This window comes from Rhinoraja longicauda, chromosome 38, assembly GCF_053455715.1.
Source record: "Rhinoraja longicauda isolate Sanriku21f chromosome 38, sRhiLon1.1, whole genome shotgun sequence".
NCBI classification, from domain to species: Eukaryota; Metazoa; Chordata; class Chondrichthyes; order Rajiformes; family Arhynchobatidae; genus Rhinoraja; species Rhinoraja longicauda.
In genome coordinates this window covers 5,058,897-5,078,951 of record NC_135990.1, presented here as the reverse complement: position 1 = coordinate 5,078,951, position 20,055 = coordinate 5,058,897, and the positions used below count along the sequence as shown (strand labels likewise).

Here is a 20,055-nt window from a genome sequence, read left to right as displayed (position 1 = left end):
TGTCTCTCCCAGTGCCCCTCATCCACCCCCCACCCTGCACCGGCATCCCCTGCCACAGGTACGGGACATGGGGGTGGTGGGGGAATGGAGGATGGGAGCAAGGGAACAAAGTCATCACGGGCCACCGTGGTAGAACCAGCAGCCCCAGATGGGCCAGCACTGCCTTCCTGGGCCACCTTGGTGGAGCTGGCAGCCCGGTGCTTGGGACAATTCCTGCGGAAATGCCCCACCTCTTTGCATGCATGGCAGCGTGCTTGGCCCGTGTTCCAAAACACGCGATAGCAGAATCCTTCCCATTCAACCTCAAAACTCCCCTCCATATCAATCCCCTGTGCCAGCTGTATGTACACACGGCGATTGAACGTTAATACATGCTGCATTTCGGGATCATCCAACCTATGCAACAGTTTGGTGGGCCCAGACCGCACCTCCCCCAGCTTAGTTACATGTGGGAGCAGGAGCGCGTCCGGAACATAAGGGGGAACGTTGGACAGCATGACCGGCAGCACGGGCCGTCCCCATGGGTCCACCGCCATGTAAATCCCAGCCACCGTGATCCCCCTTTCCAATGCGGTAGCCACCGACTGCTCATTCTTTAGGATGACAACAGCCTTCCCACTGACCACCGCGCCTGCCATTATGGCCTTCTTGCCAACAGTCTCCCCCAGCGCGGTTAGCACAGCCTTGAAGGTAATGTTGCCCTGCAAGGTCACTTTCACCCCATGTATACGCCCCAACAACTCATGGCCCTTAGTCACGGAGACTGCCGACTGTACGGCAGCTGCATAATTCTTGGGGGCCGCCATCTTTAGGGCGTGGAGCAAAACAAAACGTCTCCGTTTTTTATAAGTCAAAGCAGTCTTTCTGCTATTGCTGCACCTCCACGCATTTGCAGCAGTTTAAAGTCGTGAAGGCTTTCCTGGCAAAGCAACAGAAAGCAGTCTCCTCCTGATAAGATAGGGAAAAGTCCGTGCCAATCCTCCCGTCGTAGAAAATGGAGCTTCCGGAGGCTTCTTCCCCAGGTCTCGGTCGCCCTCCCGGCTTCAACGAAAATCCAATGCACTGTTGCCGTACTTACCCGGCACACCTGGACCGGGCAAAGTCGGTGTGGGAGGGAGCTTTCCGATGCTACAGACCACAAACACCGCTCCAGACTCAGCTCCCACCAGTTCAAGTGCAACTTGGCCTTCCGCCAGCCACTGCCGCTCCTACGACTTTCAGAAAACACGAACAAATCCTCCCCAATTAGAGGACTCTTTCAACAAAGAGAGTCTCTGCTTTCCGACAGAAGTCCAAAAAGCAAATTCTGACTGCTTTCGTTTGTCCTCGCCAAACAAATCCTTCGAAAATAATCAAATCCTCACAGCCAGCGCCACACACCCACGTCCGATCCTGACCTCGGGTGCTGTCTGCGTGGAGTTTGCATGTTCTTCCTGTGACCGTGTGGGTTCCCTCCGTGTCCTCCCACATCTTTAGTCAGCAGGTGGAGAATCTGTGGAATCCTTTGCCACAGAAGGCTGCGGAGGCCAAGTCTGTGAAATTTTCTAAGGCAGAGATAGATAGATTCGTGATCAGTGCCGGTGTCAGGGGTTATGGGGAGAAGGCAGGGGAATGGGGTTAGGAGGGAGAGATAGATCGGCCATGATTGAATGGCGGAGTAGATTTGATGGGCTGAATGGCCTAATTCTGCTCCTATCACTTATGACCTTATGATACCAAAGACAGGCATGTTTGTAGGTGAATTGGCCTCTGCAAATTGCCCCTTGTGTGGGGAGTGGATGTAAAAGTAGGATAAAATAGAACTAGAGTGAATGATTGTTCGATGGTCAGCATGGACCTGGTGGGCCGAAGGGCTGCTTCTATGCTGCCTCTCTAAACTAACCATTTTAGTTTGGGACTGTTCTTCCTGGGGGGGGTGGATAAACAATAGACAATAGACAATAGGTGCAGGTGTAGGCCATTCGGCCCATCGAGCCAGCACCACCATTCAATGTGATCATGCCTTCTCCCCATACCCCCTGACTCCGATATCCTTAAGAGCTCTATCCAGCTCTCTCTTGAATGCATCCAGAGAATTGGCCTCCACTGACTTCTGAGGCAGAGAATTCCACAGATTTACAACTCTCTGACTGAAAAAGTTTTTCCTCATCTCCGTTCTAAATAGCCTACCCCTTACTCTTAAACTGTGGCCCCTGGTTCTGGACTCCCCCAACATTGGGAACATGTTTCCTGCCTCTAACGTGTCCAACCCCTTAATTATCTTATATGCTTCGATGAGATCCCCTCTCATCCTTCTAAATTCCAGTGTATACAAGCCTAGTCGCTCCAGTCTTTCAACATAATGGCCTACTCCTGCACCTATTTTCTATCTTTCTATGTTTCTATGAATTACCTTCTGTTCTCCCAGTAGAGGATCAAAGGAGAAAGTTGTCACTTTGAGTTTTGAAAGATCTGCAACTCACCATACCTTCAGTCAGTGTGACTTTCAGAAGCCCATAATCCTGTCACTAATGTTAATCCTGAGAAGTCCATTTCAAAGCCTCGAGGAGCAAATGACACTGGAAATTGGATGTCTGTTCAATTGAGATGCTAGGGATGCTATTTAATGGTTTTTAAAGTGTGACCTTTATATAAAGCCTGAAATGTATTTCTGCCACAAATCCTTTACGTCCCATTGCTATATTGACTACATCTCCACACCACCCAGGGTTGCCAACTTCCTCACTCCCAAATAAGGGACAAGGTGACGTCACCGCCCCGCGCCCCACGTGACCTCACCCAGCCAGCGGCCACGTGCTCCCGCTCCACCAGTGGCGGCCACCCGGGCCGGGAGGCGGGTTGCTATGCAACCTCCGTTAGGCTGCGCCCGGGCCTCCGGGCTAAACTGTCCGGACCTACACTGTCCGGGCTTACAGCGTCCGGGCCTAGAGCATCCGGGCCTACAGTGTCCGGACCTACACTGTCCGGACCTACAGCGTCCATGCCTACAGCATCCGCGAATACACTGTCCGGGCCTACAGCGTCCGGGCCTACAGCGTCCGGGCCTACAGCGTCCGGGCCTACAGCGTCCGGGCCTACAGCGTCCGGGCCTACAGCGTCCGGGCCTACAGCGTCCGGGCCTACAACGTCCGGGCCTACAACGTCCGGGCCTACAGTATCCGGGCCTACAGCGCCCCCCCCCCCCCCCCTGGGGGGCGTATTTGACAATATCTGGCTGGATTTCATGTTTTAAGGTTCTACGGGCAGAATTAGACCATTCGGCCCATCAAGTCTACTCCGCCATTCTCAGCCCCATTCTCCTGCCTTCTCCCCATAACCTCTGTCTGAGGCAGGGCCTCGACCCGAAACGTCGCTCATTCCTTCTCTCCAGAGATGCTGCCTGTCCCGCTGAGTTACTCCAGCTTTTTGTGTCTATCGTCGGTTTAAACCAGTTCCTTCCTGCACCCCTGACACCCGTGCTAATCAAGAACCGGATTCCACCTTAATCAGATCCAATCTCCACCTTAAAAAATATCCATTGACAGCCCCCACAGTCCGCTGTGGCAATGAATCCCATAGATTCACCACCCTCTGGCTAAAGGAATTTCTCCTCCCCTCCTTTCTAAAGGTGCGTCCTTTTATTCTGAGGTTATGGCCTCTGGTCCTAGATTGTAGCTTAAATTGTGACGGTTGTTTCACTGATGCATTAAAATCTTGCATGTTTGGAAATTGTGCCTAAATCTGGATGATAACAAAATTCTTGATGCAATCAAGGGAAATGAGTCAGGCTCTGAGGAATAGCAACTTATTTAATTAATCACCTCTCACCATGTATCACAGTAGCAGCAACCAAGGACTTATGTTTGTGTCATTAATGTCGCAATGCACAGCAATCGCACGCCAAACTGTAGTGGAATACAAACATTGGCTCGAACATCAGGAAGTGCCCGCTGTACTTAATCCTAACAGTGCAGTGAAATCACGAGTATAGAAGTTGGGAGGTCACGTTGCAGTTGTAAAAGCCGTTGGTGAGGCTGCATTTTTGAGAGTATTGTGTTCAGTTCTAGGCACCGTGTCAAAGGAAAGGTGTTGCCAAGCTAGAAAGGGTACAGAGAGGTTAGATGAGGAGAAATTTCTGTCGTCAGAGGGTGGTGAATCTGTGGAATTCCTTGCCAGAGAAGGCTGTAGAGGCCGTCAGTGGATATTTTTCAGGCAGAGATAGATAGATTTTCGATTAGTACGGGTGTCAGAGGTTATGGGGAGAAGGCAGGAGAATGGGGTTCGGAGGGAGAGATGGATCAGCCATAGACAATAGACAATAGGTGCAGGAGGAGGCCATTCAGCCCTTCGAGCCAGCACCGCCATTCAATGTGATCATGGCTGATCATTCTCAATCAGTACCCCGTTCCTGCCTTCTCCCCATACCCCCTGACTCCGCTATCCTCAAGAGCTCCATCTAGCTCTCTCTTGAATGCATTCAGAGACTTGGCCTCCACTGCCTTCTGAGGCAGAGAATTCCACAGACTCACAACTCTCAAAAGAGATTGAATGGCAGAGTGTAGAATTGATGGGCCGAATGGCCTAATTCTACTCCTATCACACATGACTTTATCCGACACACTGAGGATGATTTTACAGAAGCCTCTGGGGTGTGGGTGGAAACCGGAGCAGCCGGAGAAAATCCATGTGTACATAGGGAGAACGTACAAAATCTCCAGACAGTAGTCGGGATTGAACCCGGGATCAAACCCGGGGGTCACGGGCGCCGTAAGGCCACATTATCGGGCCCCTTGCACAATGATGTAGATGGATTCATGGACATTCAGTCGCTGCTAAGCCTTCACTCAGAGATTTCCCCGATCCAAAGAGAGCATTTCAATCCGCAATACAATTACCCGTCAATGCAGTGAGCATCATTTTACTTAAGCAGTGGTAAATCGAGATGGACTGAATCATTTGGCCCTTAATTGCAACCATTTGTTCATTTACTCAGAGGAAGGAAAATCATTTCCCCCCCCCCCTCAATTTGTCTTATTCCGTATACTCAGCTGCAGTGAATAATTAGGTAACACTTTCAAGACCTCATGCGTTTTTCAAGAGTACGAACAACTCTCACGACTGGAAACAATTTTTAAACGGGACCAGGTGTCGACAACTAAAAAGCTTCATTGCGTGAAAGTGGGAAGTGAGGCAGAACTGAAAGAGATTGCTGATATAATTGGACTTTGGGGTTGAGATTTTAATTTGCCTTTTATCTTGCTTTCCATATTGTTCGTCAAAACAGCAGCTGAAATTAAGAAAGTTATCATCTCCAGCCGTGGTCGGGTAGGCAGATGGCAAAAATGTTGTACAATCTATGGGCAATTGGGTTGAGTAGTTTGTTCCAACTGAGATCATGTCTTCCCTGTTGAGTGAACAGTTTAAGAATAAGGGCCATTTAGAACGGAGATGAGGAAAAACTTTTTCAGTCAGAGAGTTGTGAATCTGTGGAATTCTCTGCCTCAGAAGGCAGTGGCGGCCAATTCTCTGAATGCATTCAAGAGAGAGCGAGATAGAGCTCTTAAGGATAGTGGAGTCAGGGGGTATGGGGAGAAGGCAGGAACGGGGTACTGATTGAGAATGATCAGCCATGATCACATTGAATGGTGGTGCTGGCTCAAAGGGCCGAATGGCCTCCTCCTGCACCTATTGTCTATAAGATAGGGGTAAAGATGCCAATCTCTGGCCAGGGTTCATCAGCCTTCTCTCTGCCCTTTTCTTTCTCCAATTTCTTTCTTGCCGATGTTGGGCGCCGGGCGGCTGACGAGGATGGACATGTGGAGTGAGGTCATCACTGCCGAGGGAAGGAGCGAAGGAGAACCTGGCGTGGGGACCGCAGTGAGGGAGGGGGAGGAACAATGGGCAATGGGGACTCGACGTGGGGGAGGGGGGGAGAGCAAAGGGGGAACTGGTGCAAGTGGAGGGGGGGATTTGTAACTTTGCAAGCTCCCTTCATGGGCAACTATTGCACACCTTGGCAAGTCATGCAAGCAAAGAACTTCACTGTGACTGTGAATTACGTGTGACAATATGGTTGTTCATTCATTATTCTTTTCTCTTCTGTCAAGATCTTGGCATCGACCATATTGCACAGCTACAACGGTAGAGTTGCTGCCTTACAGCGCTTGCAGCGCCGGAGACCCGGGTTCCATCCCGACTACGGGCGCTGTCCGTACGGAGTTTGTACGTTCTCCCCGTGACCTGCGTGGGTTTTCTCCGAGATCTTCGGTTTCCTCCCACACTCCAAAGACGTACAGGTTTGTAGGCTAATTGGCTTGGTAAATGTAAAAATTGTCCCTGGTGGGTGTAGGATAGTGTTAGTGTGCGGGGATCGCTGGTCGGCGCGGACCTGGTGGGCCGAAAGGGGCCTGTTTCCACGCTGTATCTCTAAACTAAGCTAAAACCTAAACTTTGCAATTTGAGCTAAACACAAAATGTAGGAGAATCCAGTTGTGACCATAAACTAAACTAGGCTGAAACACAAGAAAATAGGAGCAGGAGTAGGCCAAACGGCCCCTCGAGCCCGCTCCGCCATTCAATACGATCATGGCTGATCCTACCCCAACCCCCTTCCCACTATCGCCCTTCTTCCCACCCAAAAGAACCGTGTGATCTCCTGGGAGAGGCGAAAAAACATTGACCGAAGAAGAATAATGGTCATATTGTCCCCTTTGCTTAGTTTAGTTTAGTTTAGTTTATTGTCACGTGTACTGAGGTACAGTGAAAAGCTTTGTTGCGTGCTAACCAGTCAGCCAGCAAAGTCCGATCAAGGATAGTCTGAGGTATTTATTCACAAAATGCTGGAGTAACTCAGCAGGTCAGGCAGCATCTCGGGAGAGAAGGAATGGGTGACGTTTCGGGTCGAGACCCTTCTTGAAGAACTCTAACTTTAGATCGTTCCTCTGTCCCTCCCTTCCCCTCCCCCTTCCCAGATCTCCCTCTATCTTCCTGTCTCCACCTATATCCTTCCTTTGTCCCGCCCCCCCTGACATCAGTCTGAAGAAGGGTCTCGACCCAAAACGTCACCCATTCCTTCTCTCCCGAGATGCTGCCTGACCTGCTGAGTTACTCCAGCATTTTGTGAATAAATACCTTCGATTTGCACCAGCATTTGCAGTTGTTTTCTTATACATAAGGATAGTCTGAGGGTCACTAAAGAGGTGGATAGTAGTTCAGCACTGCTCTCTGGTTGTGGTAGGATGGTTCAGTTGCCTGATAACAGCTGGGAAGAAACATGTCAGATATACAAATGCCTTGCTTAATTCACAATTGTGCTTAATTCACAATTATCATCTACATGAGCGGCTAATTGCAAGGCGGTTTGCAAGAATACTTTCACTTGCAAAATGCTGACAGCTCCCCTTTTTTAAATATAATTTTCTGTTCGCTGCAGTTCAGGATTTCACTTCGGGAGTATGAAAACCAAAATTACCATCTCGCAGAATGACAGCATAAACTGTTTTGGGTCCTGCAAGCAAATGGTTTTTTAAAGAAATGATTTATCTCTGTCAAAGAAAAGGCACCTCTTGAAGCTTACACTTCAGGTTTGAGCTGCTGGTTTGAATTAAGCCCATAATGCTGCTGTGGATTTTCCAAGCACCGTTAAATTCTCTCTTCCACGACCTGCGTTTAGAATTGTCAGTGTAAGCCCAGAGAATTGTAAATCCAAAACACATGGGAGTAGCAATAGGCCATTGAGTCTACTCTGCCATTTGATCATGGCTGATCTATTTGTGAAAAAAGGCGGCAAGGGGGGGGATCGAACCTGGGTCCCTGGCGCTGTAAGGCAGGACCGCTACCGTGCCGCCCTGTTGAAGGGCTGGAGAGGAAATCGACGCAGAAGGCACACGAGAAAGAACGAATTTGCACGTTTTTCCCCACAGTTGTGATAAATTGCGTCACAACAAGAAAGGACCAATGATGTTTTTCACTGCAATGATGCTGAGCGTTGAATAGCTGCCATTTTCTTCAAACAATCGATTATATATTTTGCACATGAGGACGGAGGACTGTGACGATTTGAAATGCGTGCAATGGCTCGGGTTCTGTAAATAGCAACCTCAATTATTTGCAACGTCATCGATGAGGAAGCTGCAGTAACCCTCACTTAACACATGCACCACTTTGTACGGGAAAGCAATTATTGGCTAACACTTGGCCCTAAATGGAAAGGAAACGTTTTGAAAGTTAAATATGTGAATTATGATTTTTAGATTTTTAGATTTAGAGATACAGCACAGAAACCCACCGGGTCCGCGCCGCCCAGCGATCCCCGCACACTAACACTATCCTACACCCACTAGGAACAATTTTTACATTTGCCCAGCCAATTAACCTACATACCTGTACGTCTTTGGAGTGTGGGAGGAAACCGAAGATCTCGGAGTAAACCCACGCAGGTCACGGGGAGAACGTACAAATTCCGTACAGACGGCGCCCGTAGTCAGGATCGAACCTGAGTCTCCGGCGCTGCATTCGCTGTAAGGCAGCAACTCTACCGCTGCGCCCTGGAGACAACCTTTCAGAAGAGCTGCCTTAGTCTGAGGAAGGGGCTCGACTCGAAACGTCACCTGTCCATGGTCTCCAGAGATGCTGCCTGAGCTGCTGAGTTACTCCAACCACTCCATGTCCTTTTGTGTACTAACCAACCTCTGCAGTTTAGTTTAGTTTAGGTTAGAGATACAGTGCGGAAACAGGATTTTCGTCCCACCAAGTCCACACCGAGCAAAGATCACCCTTTACACTAGTTCCATCCGACACACTGGGGACAATTTATCGCAGCTAATTAATCTGCAGCGTAGGTTTACTAGGTTAATTCCCGGAATGGCGGGACTGTCATACGTTGAAAGACTGGAGCGACTAGGCTTGTATACACTGGAATTTAGAAGGATGAGAGGAGATCTTATCGAAATGTATAAGATTATTAAGGGGTTGGACACGTTAGAGGCATGAAACATGTTCCCAATGTTGGGGGAGTCCAGAACCAGGGGCCACAGTTTAAGAATAATGGGTAGGCCATTTAGAACGGAGATGAGGAAAAACCTTTTCAGTCAGAGAGTTGTGAATCTGTGGAATTCTCTGCCTCAGAAGGCAGTGGAGGCCAATTCTCTGAATGCATTCAAGAGAGAGCTAGATAGAGCTCTTAAGGATAGCGGAGTCAGGGGGTATGGGGAGAAGGCAGGAACGGGGTACTGATTGAGAATGATCAGCCATGATCACATTGAATGGTGGTGCAGGCTCGAGGGGCCGAATGGCCTCCACCTGCACCTATTGTCGATTGTCTATAAACCTGCACGTCTTTGGAATGTGGGAGGAAACCAGAGCACACGGAGGGAACCCACGTGGTCACGTGGAGAATGTACAAACTGTGTACAGGCAGTACCCATAGTCTAGCAGCTGCCGCTCACCTGCGGTCCATTTGTCTTTGTGTTTTTGTTGGTTTTTTTGGTCTTAGTTGTAGTTGTGATGTGGTGTTTTGTGTTTGTGTACTGTGTGTGTGTATGTGGGGGGGGAGGGGGGAAACTGTAACACTGTAAATATGTGTCCCTTCCGAACGGAGACCCGACCTTTGTTTTCTGGGCCGTGTCTCCGTTCCTGCTGCGGCCTACCATCGGCCCAACTCCTGGAGCTGTCGGCCTCCATCGGACTTACCATCCAAGTCCGTGGATCGGACTTACCATCACCGGAGCCGGCCGTCTTCGGAGGCTGCGGGAGCGGCTGCGACTCGCCTTAGGTTCGGGCCGCGTGGATTCCGACATCGGGAGTTCCGGCAGCGGCAGCGTGTTCGCCCGCCCCGGATCGCGGGGCATGGGGCGCGGACATTTCACCGTCCGGCGCGGCCTAGGATGGCCGCGGGATATTTCTCTGCTGGGCGGGGGTTTCAATGTCGGGAGCCACGACCGTCCCGACGTGCAACAACAGCGGCAGCGACAGCGTGTTCGCCCGCCCCGGATCGGACTTATCATCAGCGGAGCCGGCCGTCTTCGGAGGCTGCGGGAGCGGCTGCGACGCGACGCGCCTTGGGCTTGGCCCGCTGTGGACCGTCCGGTGCGGCCTGCAACCACAACAACCTGGCTGCGGGCGAGGACAGCGGGAGAAGGGAAAGACATTGTGGCCTTCCATCACAGTGAGGAGAGAGAGGACTGGAGGAGACTCACTGTGATGGATGTTTCTTTGATGGATGTTTCTTTTTTTGTGTGTTTTTGGGGTTGGGTGGTTTGAGGGCCTGTTTGATGCTTTTATTGTTGGACTGTGTTTTTTGGGGGTTTTGGGGTGTGTGATTTGAATGCCTATTTAATGCTTCTATTGTTGGACTGTGTTTTGGGGGGTTTTTGGGGTTGGGTAATTTGGGTGCCTGTTTAGTGCTTTTATTGTTGGACTGTGGGTGATTGAATTAACATTTTGTTCAAGATGGCCGCGCCGTTGTGTTTGGCTGCCTGCCACTGTATGTTTCTTTTTTTCCTAGTCAGATGTGCAGCACTTTGGTCAACGTGGGTTGTTTTTAAATGTGCTATACAAATAAATTGACTTGACTTGACTTGACTAGGGTGGAGTGGGGGGGGGGGGGGGTGGGAGGGAGGGGGGGGTGGGGGAGAAGGTGCTACACCAACGCAGGAGAGGTTTAGGCCCAACGGGTCCACTTAGTCTCGTCTCCATTATACCTTTCCCCTCTCACCTTAGAGCTACGCCCTCTAGTGTCGGACATCTCCGCACTGGCAAAACAAGTTCTGACTGTCTACCCTATCTATGCCTCTCATAACTTTACGTACAATGTATGGACGTTGGTTTTGATTGATTGAAAATATATCCTGTGGCAGTTCATACCATATAGAATAGAATAGAATAGAATAGAATAGAATAGCCTTTATTGTCATCTAAAAAACAAGTCTTTTGGACGAGATTCCATTACCCACTGTCCAACAATAACAGCAATAAAAATAAGCAATAACACACACAATCACAAACCAACACAAAACAAAAAAAAGAAACATCCATCACAGCGAGTCTCCTCCAATCACCTCCTCACTGTGATGGAAGGCCAGAATGTATTTTCTCTTCCCCTGCCGTCTTTTCTCTTCCCCTACCTATAACCCTGTGTGAAAACGTTGCCCCTAAGGTTCCCATTAAATGATTCTCCTCTGACCATAACCTGTGTCCACTGGTTTTTGATTCCCCTACTCAGGGTAAAAATACTTTAATGGATTCGCCCCACCTTCACCCCTCAAGATTTTATACACCTTCATCAGATTACTCCGCAGCCTTCTGCACTCCAAAGAATAAAGCCCTGGCTTATCCAGTCTCTCCCCATAGCCCTGGCTCTTGAGTCCTGGCAACATTTGTAATAGACAATAGACAAAAGGTGCAGGAGTAGGCCATTCGGCCCTTCGAGCCAGCGCCGCCATTCAATGTGATCATGGCTGATCATCCACAATCAGTACCCCGTTCCTGCTCTCTCCCCATACCCCCTGACTCCATTATCATTAAGAGCATTAAGGTACTGATTGTGGATGATCAACCATGATCACATTGAATGGCGGTGCTGGCTCGATGGGCCGAATGCCCTACTCCTGCACCTATCTAGCTCTCTCTTGAATGCATCCAGAGAATTGGTCTCCACTGCTTTCTGAGGCAAAGAATTCCACAGATTTACAACTCTCTGACTGAAAAAGTTTTTTTTCATCTCCGTTCTAAATGGCCTACCCCTTATTCTTAAACTGTGGCCCCTGGTTCTGGACTCCCCCAACATTGGGAGCATGTTTCCTGCCTCTCGCGTGTCCAACCCCTTAATAATCTTAAACGTTTCAATAAGATCTCCTCTCATCCTTCTAAATTCCAGTGTATACAAGCCCAGTCGCTCCAGTCTTTCAACATACGACAGTCCCGCCATGCCGGGAATTAACCTAGTGAACCTACGCTGCACGCCCTCAATAGCAAGAATATCCTTCCTCAAATTTGGAGACCAAAACTGCACACAGTACTCCAGGTGCGGTCTAACTCGGGCCCTGTACAACTGCACACAGTACTCCAGGTGTGGTCTCACTAGAGCCCTGTACAACTGCACACAGTACTCCAGGTGCGGTCTCACTCGGGCCCTGTACAACTGCACACAGTACTCCAGGTGCGGTCTCACTAGGGCCCTGTACAACTGCACACAGTACTCCAGGTGCGGTCTCACTAGGGCCCTGTACAACTGCACACAGTACTCCAGGTGCGGTCTCACTAGGGCCCTGTACAACTGCACACAGTACTCCAGGTGCGGTCTCACTAGGGCCCTGTACAACTGCACACAGTACTCCAGGTGCGGTCTCACTAGGGCCCTATACAACTGCACACAGTACTCCAGGTGCGGTCTCACTAGGGCCGTGTACAACTGCAGAAGGACCTCTTTCCTTCTACAGGCAGAGATAGATAGATTCTTGATTTGTTACGGGGGTCAGAGGTTATGGGGTGAAGGCAGGGGAATGGGGTTAGGAGGGAGAGATAGATCAGCGATGATTGAATGGCAGAGTAGATTCTGCTCTTATCACGTATGACCTTATGAACATGCTCGTAAACCTTCCCTGCGCTTTTTTACCTCTTTAATTGATCATCTATGCTGTAATTCTTCTGCTATTTGTCTCGATTTCCTTGGACTCATTTGCTCCAAGCATCACTCATTTTGTTGTTTCTCGCGTTGTCCATTTGAATCATAACTGGAGTCATGACCCATGTAATGTGTTTGTCACGCTACAGATTACCAGCACTGGCTCACAGTTAGTGTGAGCCTTTCCAACACCAACTCAGCAACCTCTCATTGTGATTGTCATAAAACCGTATAAAATAGATTGTCATCAAATCATATTTATGATTGCCATGAAACCGGAACCCTCGGTTTTTGGTGTTGATAGAGTCGTAGAGTGACACAGCGTGGAAACAGGCCCTTCAGCCCACCTTGCCCATACCGGCCAACATTTCCCAGCTACACTAGTCCCTCCTGCTTGCGTTTGGTCCATATCCCTCCAAACCTGTCCTATCCATGTACCTGTCTAACTGTTTCTTAAATGTTGGGATAGTCCCAGCCTCAACTACCTCCTCTGGCAGTTTGTTCCATACACCCACCACCCTTTGTTTGAAAAGGTTAATTCCCAGAATGGCGGGAATATCATATGTTGAAAGACTGGAGCGACTAGGCTTGTATACACTGGGAATTTAGAAGGATGAGAGGAGATCTTATCGAAACGTATAAGATTATTAAGGGGTTGGACACGTTAGAGGCAGGAAACATGTTCCCAAAGTTGGGGGAGTCCAGAACAAGGGGCCTCAGTTTAAGAATAAGGGGTAGGCCATTTAGAACGGAGATGAGGAAAACTTTTTCAGTCAGAGAGTTGTGAATCTGTGGAATTCTCTGCCTCAGAAGGCAGTGGAGGCCAATCCTCTGAATGCATTCAAGAGAGAGCTAGATAGAGCTCTTAAGGATAGCGGAGTCAGGGGTATTGGGGAGAAGGCAGGAACGGGGTACTGATTGAGAATGATCAGCCATGATCACATTGAATGTTGGTGCTGGCTCGAAGGGCCGAATGCCTCCTCCTGCACCTATTGTCTATTGTCTATTAAAAGGTTACCCCTCGGATTCCTGTTAAATCTTTTCCCCTTCACCGTAAGCTCTGTCCTCCGTTACTCAGTTCATCTGGGCTAGAGACTCTGTGGTCTGCTTCTGGATTACATCAGTTACACTGGGCTGTAGGAAATAATCGGGCTACAGTTTAGTTTGTGGGTCTCATTGTGAAAAAAGGCGGTGGGGGGGAATGAAGATGAGTCTGGTGCTGAAGGGGTTAAATGGTGGTCCGCATTCATTTGCATTGGAGTAGCTGTGGGAGTTTGAAGGGGAGGGGGGGAGGGATGGAGGAGAGGAGGGAGGAGGGGGAGGGGAGGAGGGGAGAGTGAGGAGGGGAGGGAGGAGGGAAGGAGGGGGAGAGAGGAGAGAAGAGTGGGAGAGCAAGGGTGAGAGTGCAGAGGGAAGAGAGAGGGGGGGGGAGAGAGGAGAGGAGAGAGCGAGGGGGAGGGGAGAGAGTGAGGGGGAAAGGAGTAGGGGGGAGAGAGTGAGGGGAGGGAGTGAGGGGGGAGAGAGGAGGGGGAAGAGGAGGGGGAGTGGGAGAGTGAGGGAGGAGGGGGGAGAGTGAGAGGGAGGGAGAGGGGAGAGTGAGGAGGGGAGAGAGTGAGGAGGGGGGGGAGAGAGGAGAGGGAGAGGGAGGGAGAGTGAGGAGGGGAGAGAGTGAGGGGAGAGGGGGGGAGATGGAGAGAGGAGGGGAGTGTGAGGAGAGAAGAGGGGGAGAGGAGAGGAGGGCAGGAGGGGGAGCGGAGAGGGGAAAGAAGAGGGGGAGAGGGGAGAGAGAGAGGAGGGGGGAGAGAGAGTGAGAAGGGGAGAGAGGAGGGGAGAGGAGTGAGGGGAGAGAGTGAGGAGGGGGGAGAGAGGAGGGGGAGAGAGAGTGAGGAGGGGGGAGAGAGGAGGGGGAGAGAGAGTGAGAAGGGGAGAGAGGAGGGGAGAGGAGTGAGGGGAGAGAGTGAGGGGGGGGGAGAGAGGAGGGGGAGAGAGTGAGAAGGGAAGAGAGGAGGGGAGAGGAGTGAGGGGAGAGAGTGAGGGGGGAGAGAGGAGGGGGGAGAGAGAAGTGAGAAGGGGAGAGAGAGGGAAGAGGAGGGGAGAGAGAGAGGGGGAGAGGAGGGGGAGAGAGAGGAAGGGGGGAGAGGGGAGAGAGAGAGGGGGAGAGAGTGAGAAGGGGAGAGAGGGAGGGGGAGGGAGGAAGGGGAGGGAGAGGAGGGGGGGAGAGGAGGGGGAAGAGGAGAGGGAGGAGAGAGAGAAGCAGCTTCAGCGATTGATTCGCAGCTCATTGCCTCTGCTCTTTAGAGAGCGAGAGGAGAGAGAGCGAGAGAGAGACGCCAGCAGAGGGCACGACCAAACCAGAGGAGAGGAGAGGAGCGACTGGGAGCACGAAGCCGGGAGAGGCACCAACCACTCCGTGTGCCGCTGGATGGAGTAGAGACCGGGGAGCCCAACATGTCCATGTCCATGGCTGGCCGGGGTTAGAGAGGGCAGGGGCGATTGGAGGGTGCATTAGCACTTAAAGGAGGTAGGACGCACTGGTCTTTGCTGCCTGCGCCCAGCGTTTGCGTTGCAACTCTTCCCCCTTCCCTCCCCAAATTGGGTTTAAATCCTTGCAAAACTTCACCCCCACGTCGGCGAGGGAGAGATGGGGGTCCCTTCGTGAAGACCGGTGAAGGTAGGGGAGGAAAGAAGTTGTTGGGGGGGGGGGGGGGTTTGCCCTTGGAGAGAGGGGGGGGGGAGGAGGCAAAGATTTGGGGGGGAGTGACCATGACCATGAATGACCATGACCATGAATGACCATGACCATCAATGACCATGACCATCAATGACCATCAATGACCATGACCAAGACCACGACCAAGACCAAGACCAAGACCAAGACCAAGACCAAGACCAAGACCATGACCAAGACCAAGACCATGACCAAGACCATGACCATGAATGACCCATGACCATGAATGACCATGACCATGACCATGAATGACCATGACCAAGACCACGACCAAGACCACGACCCAGACCATGACCAAGACCATGAATGGACCATGAATGACCATGACCATGAATGACCATGACCATGACCATGAATGACCATGAATGACCATGACCAAGACCACGACAAGACCACGACAAGACCACGACCAAGACCATGACCAAGACCAAGACCAAGACCATGACAATAGACAATAGGTGCAGGAGGAGGCCATTCGGCCCTTCGAGCCAGCACCACCATTCAATGTGATCATGGCTGATCATTCTCAATCAGTACCCCGTTCCTGCCTTCTCCCCATACCCCTGACTCCGCTATCCTTAAGAGCTCTATCTAGCTCTGTCTTGAATGCATTCAGAGAATTGGCATCCACTGCCTTCTGAGGCAGAGAATTCCACAGATTCACAACTCTCTGACTGAAACAGTTTTCCTCATCTCCGTTCTAAATGGCCTACCCCTTATTCTTAAACTGTGGCCCCTGGTTCTGGACTCCCCCAACATTGGGAACATGTTTCCTCGCTCTAACGTGTCCAACCCCTTAATAATCTTCTTAATGACCCCTTAATAAACCGCTTAATGACCATGACCATGATTGACCATGACCCATGGAATGACCATGACCAAGACCATGACCAAGACCATGACCATGAATATGACCATGAATATGACCATGGCCATGACCAAGACCATGACCAAGGACCATGACCAAGACCATGACCATGACCATAAATTGACCATGACCAAGACCATGAATGACCATGACCAAGACCATGAATGACCAAGACCATGACCATGACCAAGACCATGACCATGACCAGACCTGACCATGACCATGAATGAACATGACCAAGACATGAATGACCAAGACCATGACCATGAATGACCATGACCAAGACCAAGACCAAGACCAAGACCAAGACCGATGACCATGACCATGACCATGACCATGGACCATGACCATGACCATGACCATGACCATGACCATGAATGACCATGACCAGGACCATGACCAAGACCAAAGACCATGACCATGACCATGAATGACCATGACCAAGACCATGAATGACCAAGACCATGACCATGAATGACCATGACCATGACCATGACCAAGACCAAGACCAAGACAAGACCATGCCAAGACCATGACCATGACCATGAATGACCATGACCAAGACCATGACCAAGACCAAGACCATGACCGAGTGAGAAGACCAAGTGAAGAAGGGTCTCTTATCTCCGTTCCTTCTCTCCAGAGATGCCCCAGGGTTGAGTTGCTGCAGCTTTCTGCGTGTGCAGCTTCGGGTTTTCCTCTCCTGCACCCATGGAGGACCCCAGCAAGGGCGAGGAGGAGAGCCCCTTGCCTTTCCACAACCTGCCGCTGGACGTGGTGGAGATGAGGGTGAAGGAAGGCAGCAAGATCAGGAACCTGATGGGCTTCGCCATCGGCAGGATGGAGCTGCAGGCCACCAGCCACATGGTCTTCAGCGGGTCGGGCCGGGCGGTCACCAAGACCATCACCTGCGTGGAGATCATGAAGAGACGCATCGGTGGTCTCTACCAGGTCACCAGGCTACGCTACAAGCCCCTGAGAGAGGATGTCCACCCTCCGGGGGCCGGAGAGGATGTCCCCCCTCTCACACTGCTGAGAAACGTCCCGGCCATCTACATCCTCCTGTCCAAGGAGCCCCTGGACCCGACTGACAGCGGCTACCAGGCCCCTGACTCCGCCCATGGGCTCTGGGTCCAAGATGCAGAGGGGGGCGAGATGGAGCCCACCCCCACAGCCAGAGGAACCAAGCGCCAGCTCTGCTGCGGGGCGCACGGAATAGTCACAAAAATCACCAGGGCAGAGCTTCCACTAGCCCCATCCTCCAACTACACTGACCCACAGGACTACCAGCAGTGACTCCTGCAAGCATCACATAACTACGAAGATCATATAACTTTACAGAACAGTTTGTAAACATTAAACGCATCAATCTGCAACGTCAAGGCTCTGTGCTCGTGTGTCTGTATTTTAGTGTGTGTTTAAGAGTGTGTGTTAGTGTGTACGTTTCAATGTGTTTGTGTGTTCAAGATTGTGTGTGTGCTAGTGTGTGTGTGTGTGTGTGTTAATGTATGTATTAATGTGTGCGTTTCAGTGTGTTTGTGTGTTCAAGATTGTGTGTGTGTGTTAATGTGTGTGTGTTAGTGTGAGTGTGTGTGTGAGTGTGTGTGTGTGTGTTAATGTGTGTGTGAGTGTGTGTTAGTGTGTGTGTGCTAATGTGTGTGTTTCAGTGTGTTTGTGTGTTCAAAAGTGTGTGTGTTAGTGTGTGCGTGTTAGAGTGTGTGTGCTAATGTGTGTGTTTCAGTGTGTTTGTGTGTTCAAGATTGTGTGTGTGTTAGTGTGTGTGTGCTAATGTGTGTGTTAGTGTGTGTGTGCTAATGTGTGTGTTTCAATGTGTTTGTGTGTTCAAAAGTGTGTGTGTTAGTGTTAGAGTGTGCGTGTGCATTAGTGTGTGTGTGTGTTAATGTGAGTGTGTGTTAGTGTATGTGTGTGTGTGTGTGTGTGTGTGTGTGTGTGTGTGTGTGTGTGTGTGTGTGTGTGTGTGTGTGTGTGTGTGTGTGTGTGTGTTAGTATGAGTGTGTGTTAATATGTGTGTGTGTGTGGGTGTGTTAATGTGTGTGAGTGTTTGTGTTAGTATGTGTGGGTGTGTTAATGTGTGTGTGTGTGTGTTAGTGTGTGTGCGCTAATGTGTGTGTGTGTGAGTGTGTGTTCCAGTGTGTTTGTGTGTTCAAGAGTGTGTGTGTGTGTGTGTGTGTGTGTGTTTAAATGTGTGTTTTGGTGTGTGTATTTGTGTGCCTACATGTATTTATGTGCATGTATGTTTGCGTGTTTCCTGCCTCTAACGTGTCCAACCCCTTAATAATCTTATACGTTTCGATAAGATCCCCTCTCATCCTTCTAAATTCCAGTGTATACAAGCCTAGTCGCTCCAGTCTTTCAACATATGACAGTCCCGCCATTCCGGGAATTAACCTAGTAAACCTACGCTGCACGCCCTCAATAGCAAGAATATCCTTCCTCAAATTTGGAGACCAAAACTGCACACAGTACTCCAGGTGCGGTCTCACCAGGGCCCTGTACAACTGCAGAAGGACCTCTTTGCTCCTATACTCAACTCCTCTTGTTATGAAGGCCAACATTCCATTGGCTTTCTTCACTGCCTGCTGTACCTGCATGCTTCCTTTCAGTGACTGATGCACTAAGACACCCAGATCACGTTGTACGTCCCCTTTTCCTAACTTGACACCATTCAAATAATAATCTGCCTTCCTATTCTTACCACCAAAGTGGATAACCTCACACTTATCCACATTAAACTGCATCTGCCATGCATCCGCCCACTCACACAACCTGTCCAAGTCACCCTGCAACCTCATAGCATCTTCCTCACAGTTCACACTGCCACCTAGCTTTGTATCTTCGGCAAATTTGCTAATGGTACTTTTAATCCCTTCATCCAAGTCATTGATGTATATTGTAAATAGCTGCGGTCCCAACACCGAGCCTTGCGGTACCCCACTAGTCACTGCCTGCCATTCTGAAAGGGACTCATTTATCCCCACTCTTTGCTTTCTGTCTGTCAACCAACTTTCTATCCATGTCAGTACCCTACCTCCAATACCATGTGCTGATACCAATACCTCCGTCTGTACGGAGTTTGTACGTTCTCCCCATGACCTGCGTGGGTTTTCTCCGAGATCTTCGGTTTCCTCCCACACTCCAAAGAAGTACAGGTATGTAGGTTAATTGACTGGTTAAAATGTAAAAATTGTCCCTGGTGCGTGTAGGATAGTGTTAATGTGCGGGGATCGCTGGGCGGCGCGGACCCGGTGGGCCGAAGGGCCTGTTTCCGCGCTGTATCTCTAAATCTAATCAATCTGAATTATGTTGGTTGAAGTTTTCCTAATGGCTGCAGTGGGATTCGAACTTGTGTTGGCGGTGTGGTCGTGTTCATGTTTCAGCCACCGTGTTGTCAGCACGCCACAGCAAGGAGCTGGTCACTGGTTTCGGTAGGACTCAGAATCAGGTGTCTTTGAATGGGAAGGTGAGGTGCACAAGGAACTGCAGATGCTGGTTTACACCAAAGACAGACGCAAAATGCTGGAGTAACTCAGCAGGACAGGCAGCATCTCTCCTCCCCTCTCCTCTCCTCTCCCCTCCTCTCCTTTCCCCTCCCCTCTCCCCTCTCCCCTCCCGTTCCACTCCACTCCCCTCCCCTCTCCCCCATCCCCTCTCCTCCCTTCTCCCCACTCCTTCCTTCTCCTCCATCCTCTCCCCTCCCCTGCCACCTCCCCTCTCATCTTTCCCCTCCCCTCTCCCCTCCCCTCCCACTCCCCTCCCACTCCCCTCCCACTCCTCTCCCCTCTCCTCCCCGTCCCCTCTCCTCCTCTTCCACTCCCCTCCCACTCCTCTCCCCTCTCC

At 50.5% G+C, this 20,055-nt stretch overlaps 2 protein-coding genes across 3 annotated transcripts in view; both read left to right on the top strand.

Moving 5' to 3' along the window:
* Positions 1-15,079, top strand: part of LOC144610860 (AT-rich interactive domain-containing protein 3B-like) — a 179,372-nt gene extending 164,293 nt beyond the window's left edge. The window contains exons 5-6 of the mRNA XM_078429829.1: positions 12,751-12,770; positions 14,900-15,079. Coding sequence (XP_078285955.1) covers positions 12,751-12,770; positions 14,900-15,079 — 200 coding nt within the window. The remainder of the gene's footprint in view (positions 1-12,750; positions 12,771-14,899) is intronic.
* LOC144610849 (ribonuclease P protein subunit p25-like protein) lies at positions 14,859-17,568 on the top strand. 2 transcript variants are annotated; one of them, XM_078429820.1, is made up of 2 exons: positions 14,859-15,122; positions 16,841-17,568. In XM_078429820.1, the coding sequence occupies exon 2, from the start codon at positions 16,909-16,911 to the stop codon at positions 17,491-17,493; it is 585 nt and encodes a 194-aa protein (XP_078285946.1). In that variant the 5' UTR covers positions 14,859-15,122; positions 16,841-16,908; the 3' UTR covers positions 17,494-17,568. The 2 variants fall into 2 exon arrangements, with proteins under 2 accessions (XP_078285946.1, XP_078285945.1); XM_078429819.1 differs by having other exon boundaries at positions 14,860-15,272.
* Positions 17,569-20,055: the final 2,487 nt, after the last annotated feature.

Coding starts and splice junctions, on each gene's coding strand:
- LOC144610849 (XM_078429820.1), top strand. CDS start 16,909: ATGGAGGACCCCAGCAAGGGCGAGGAGGAGAGCCCCTTGCCTTTCCAC.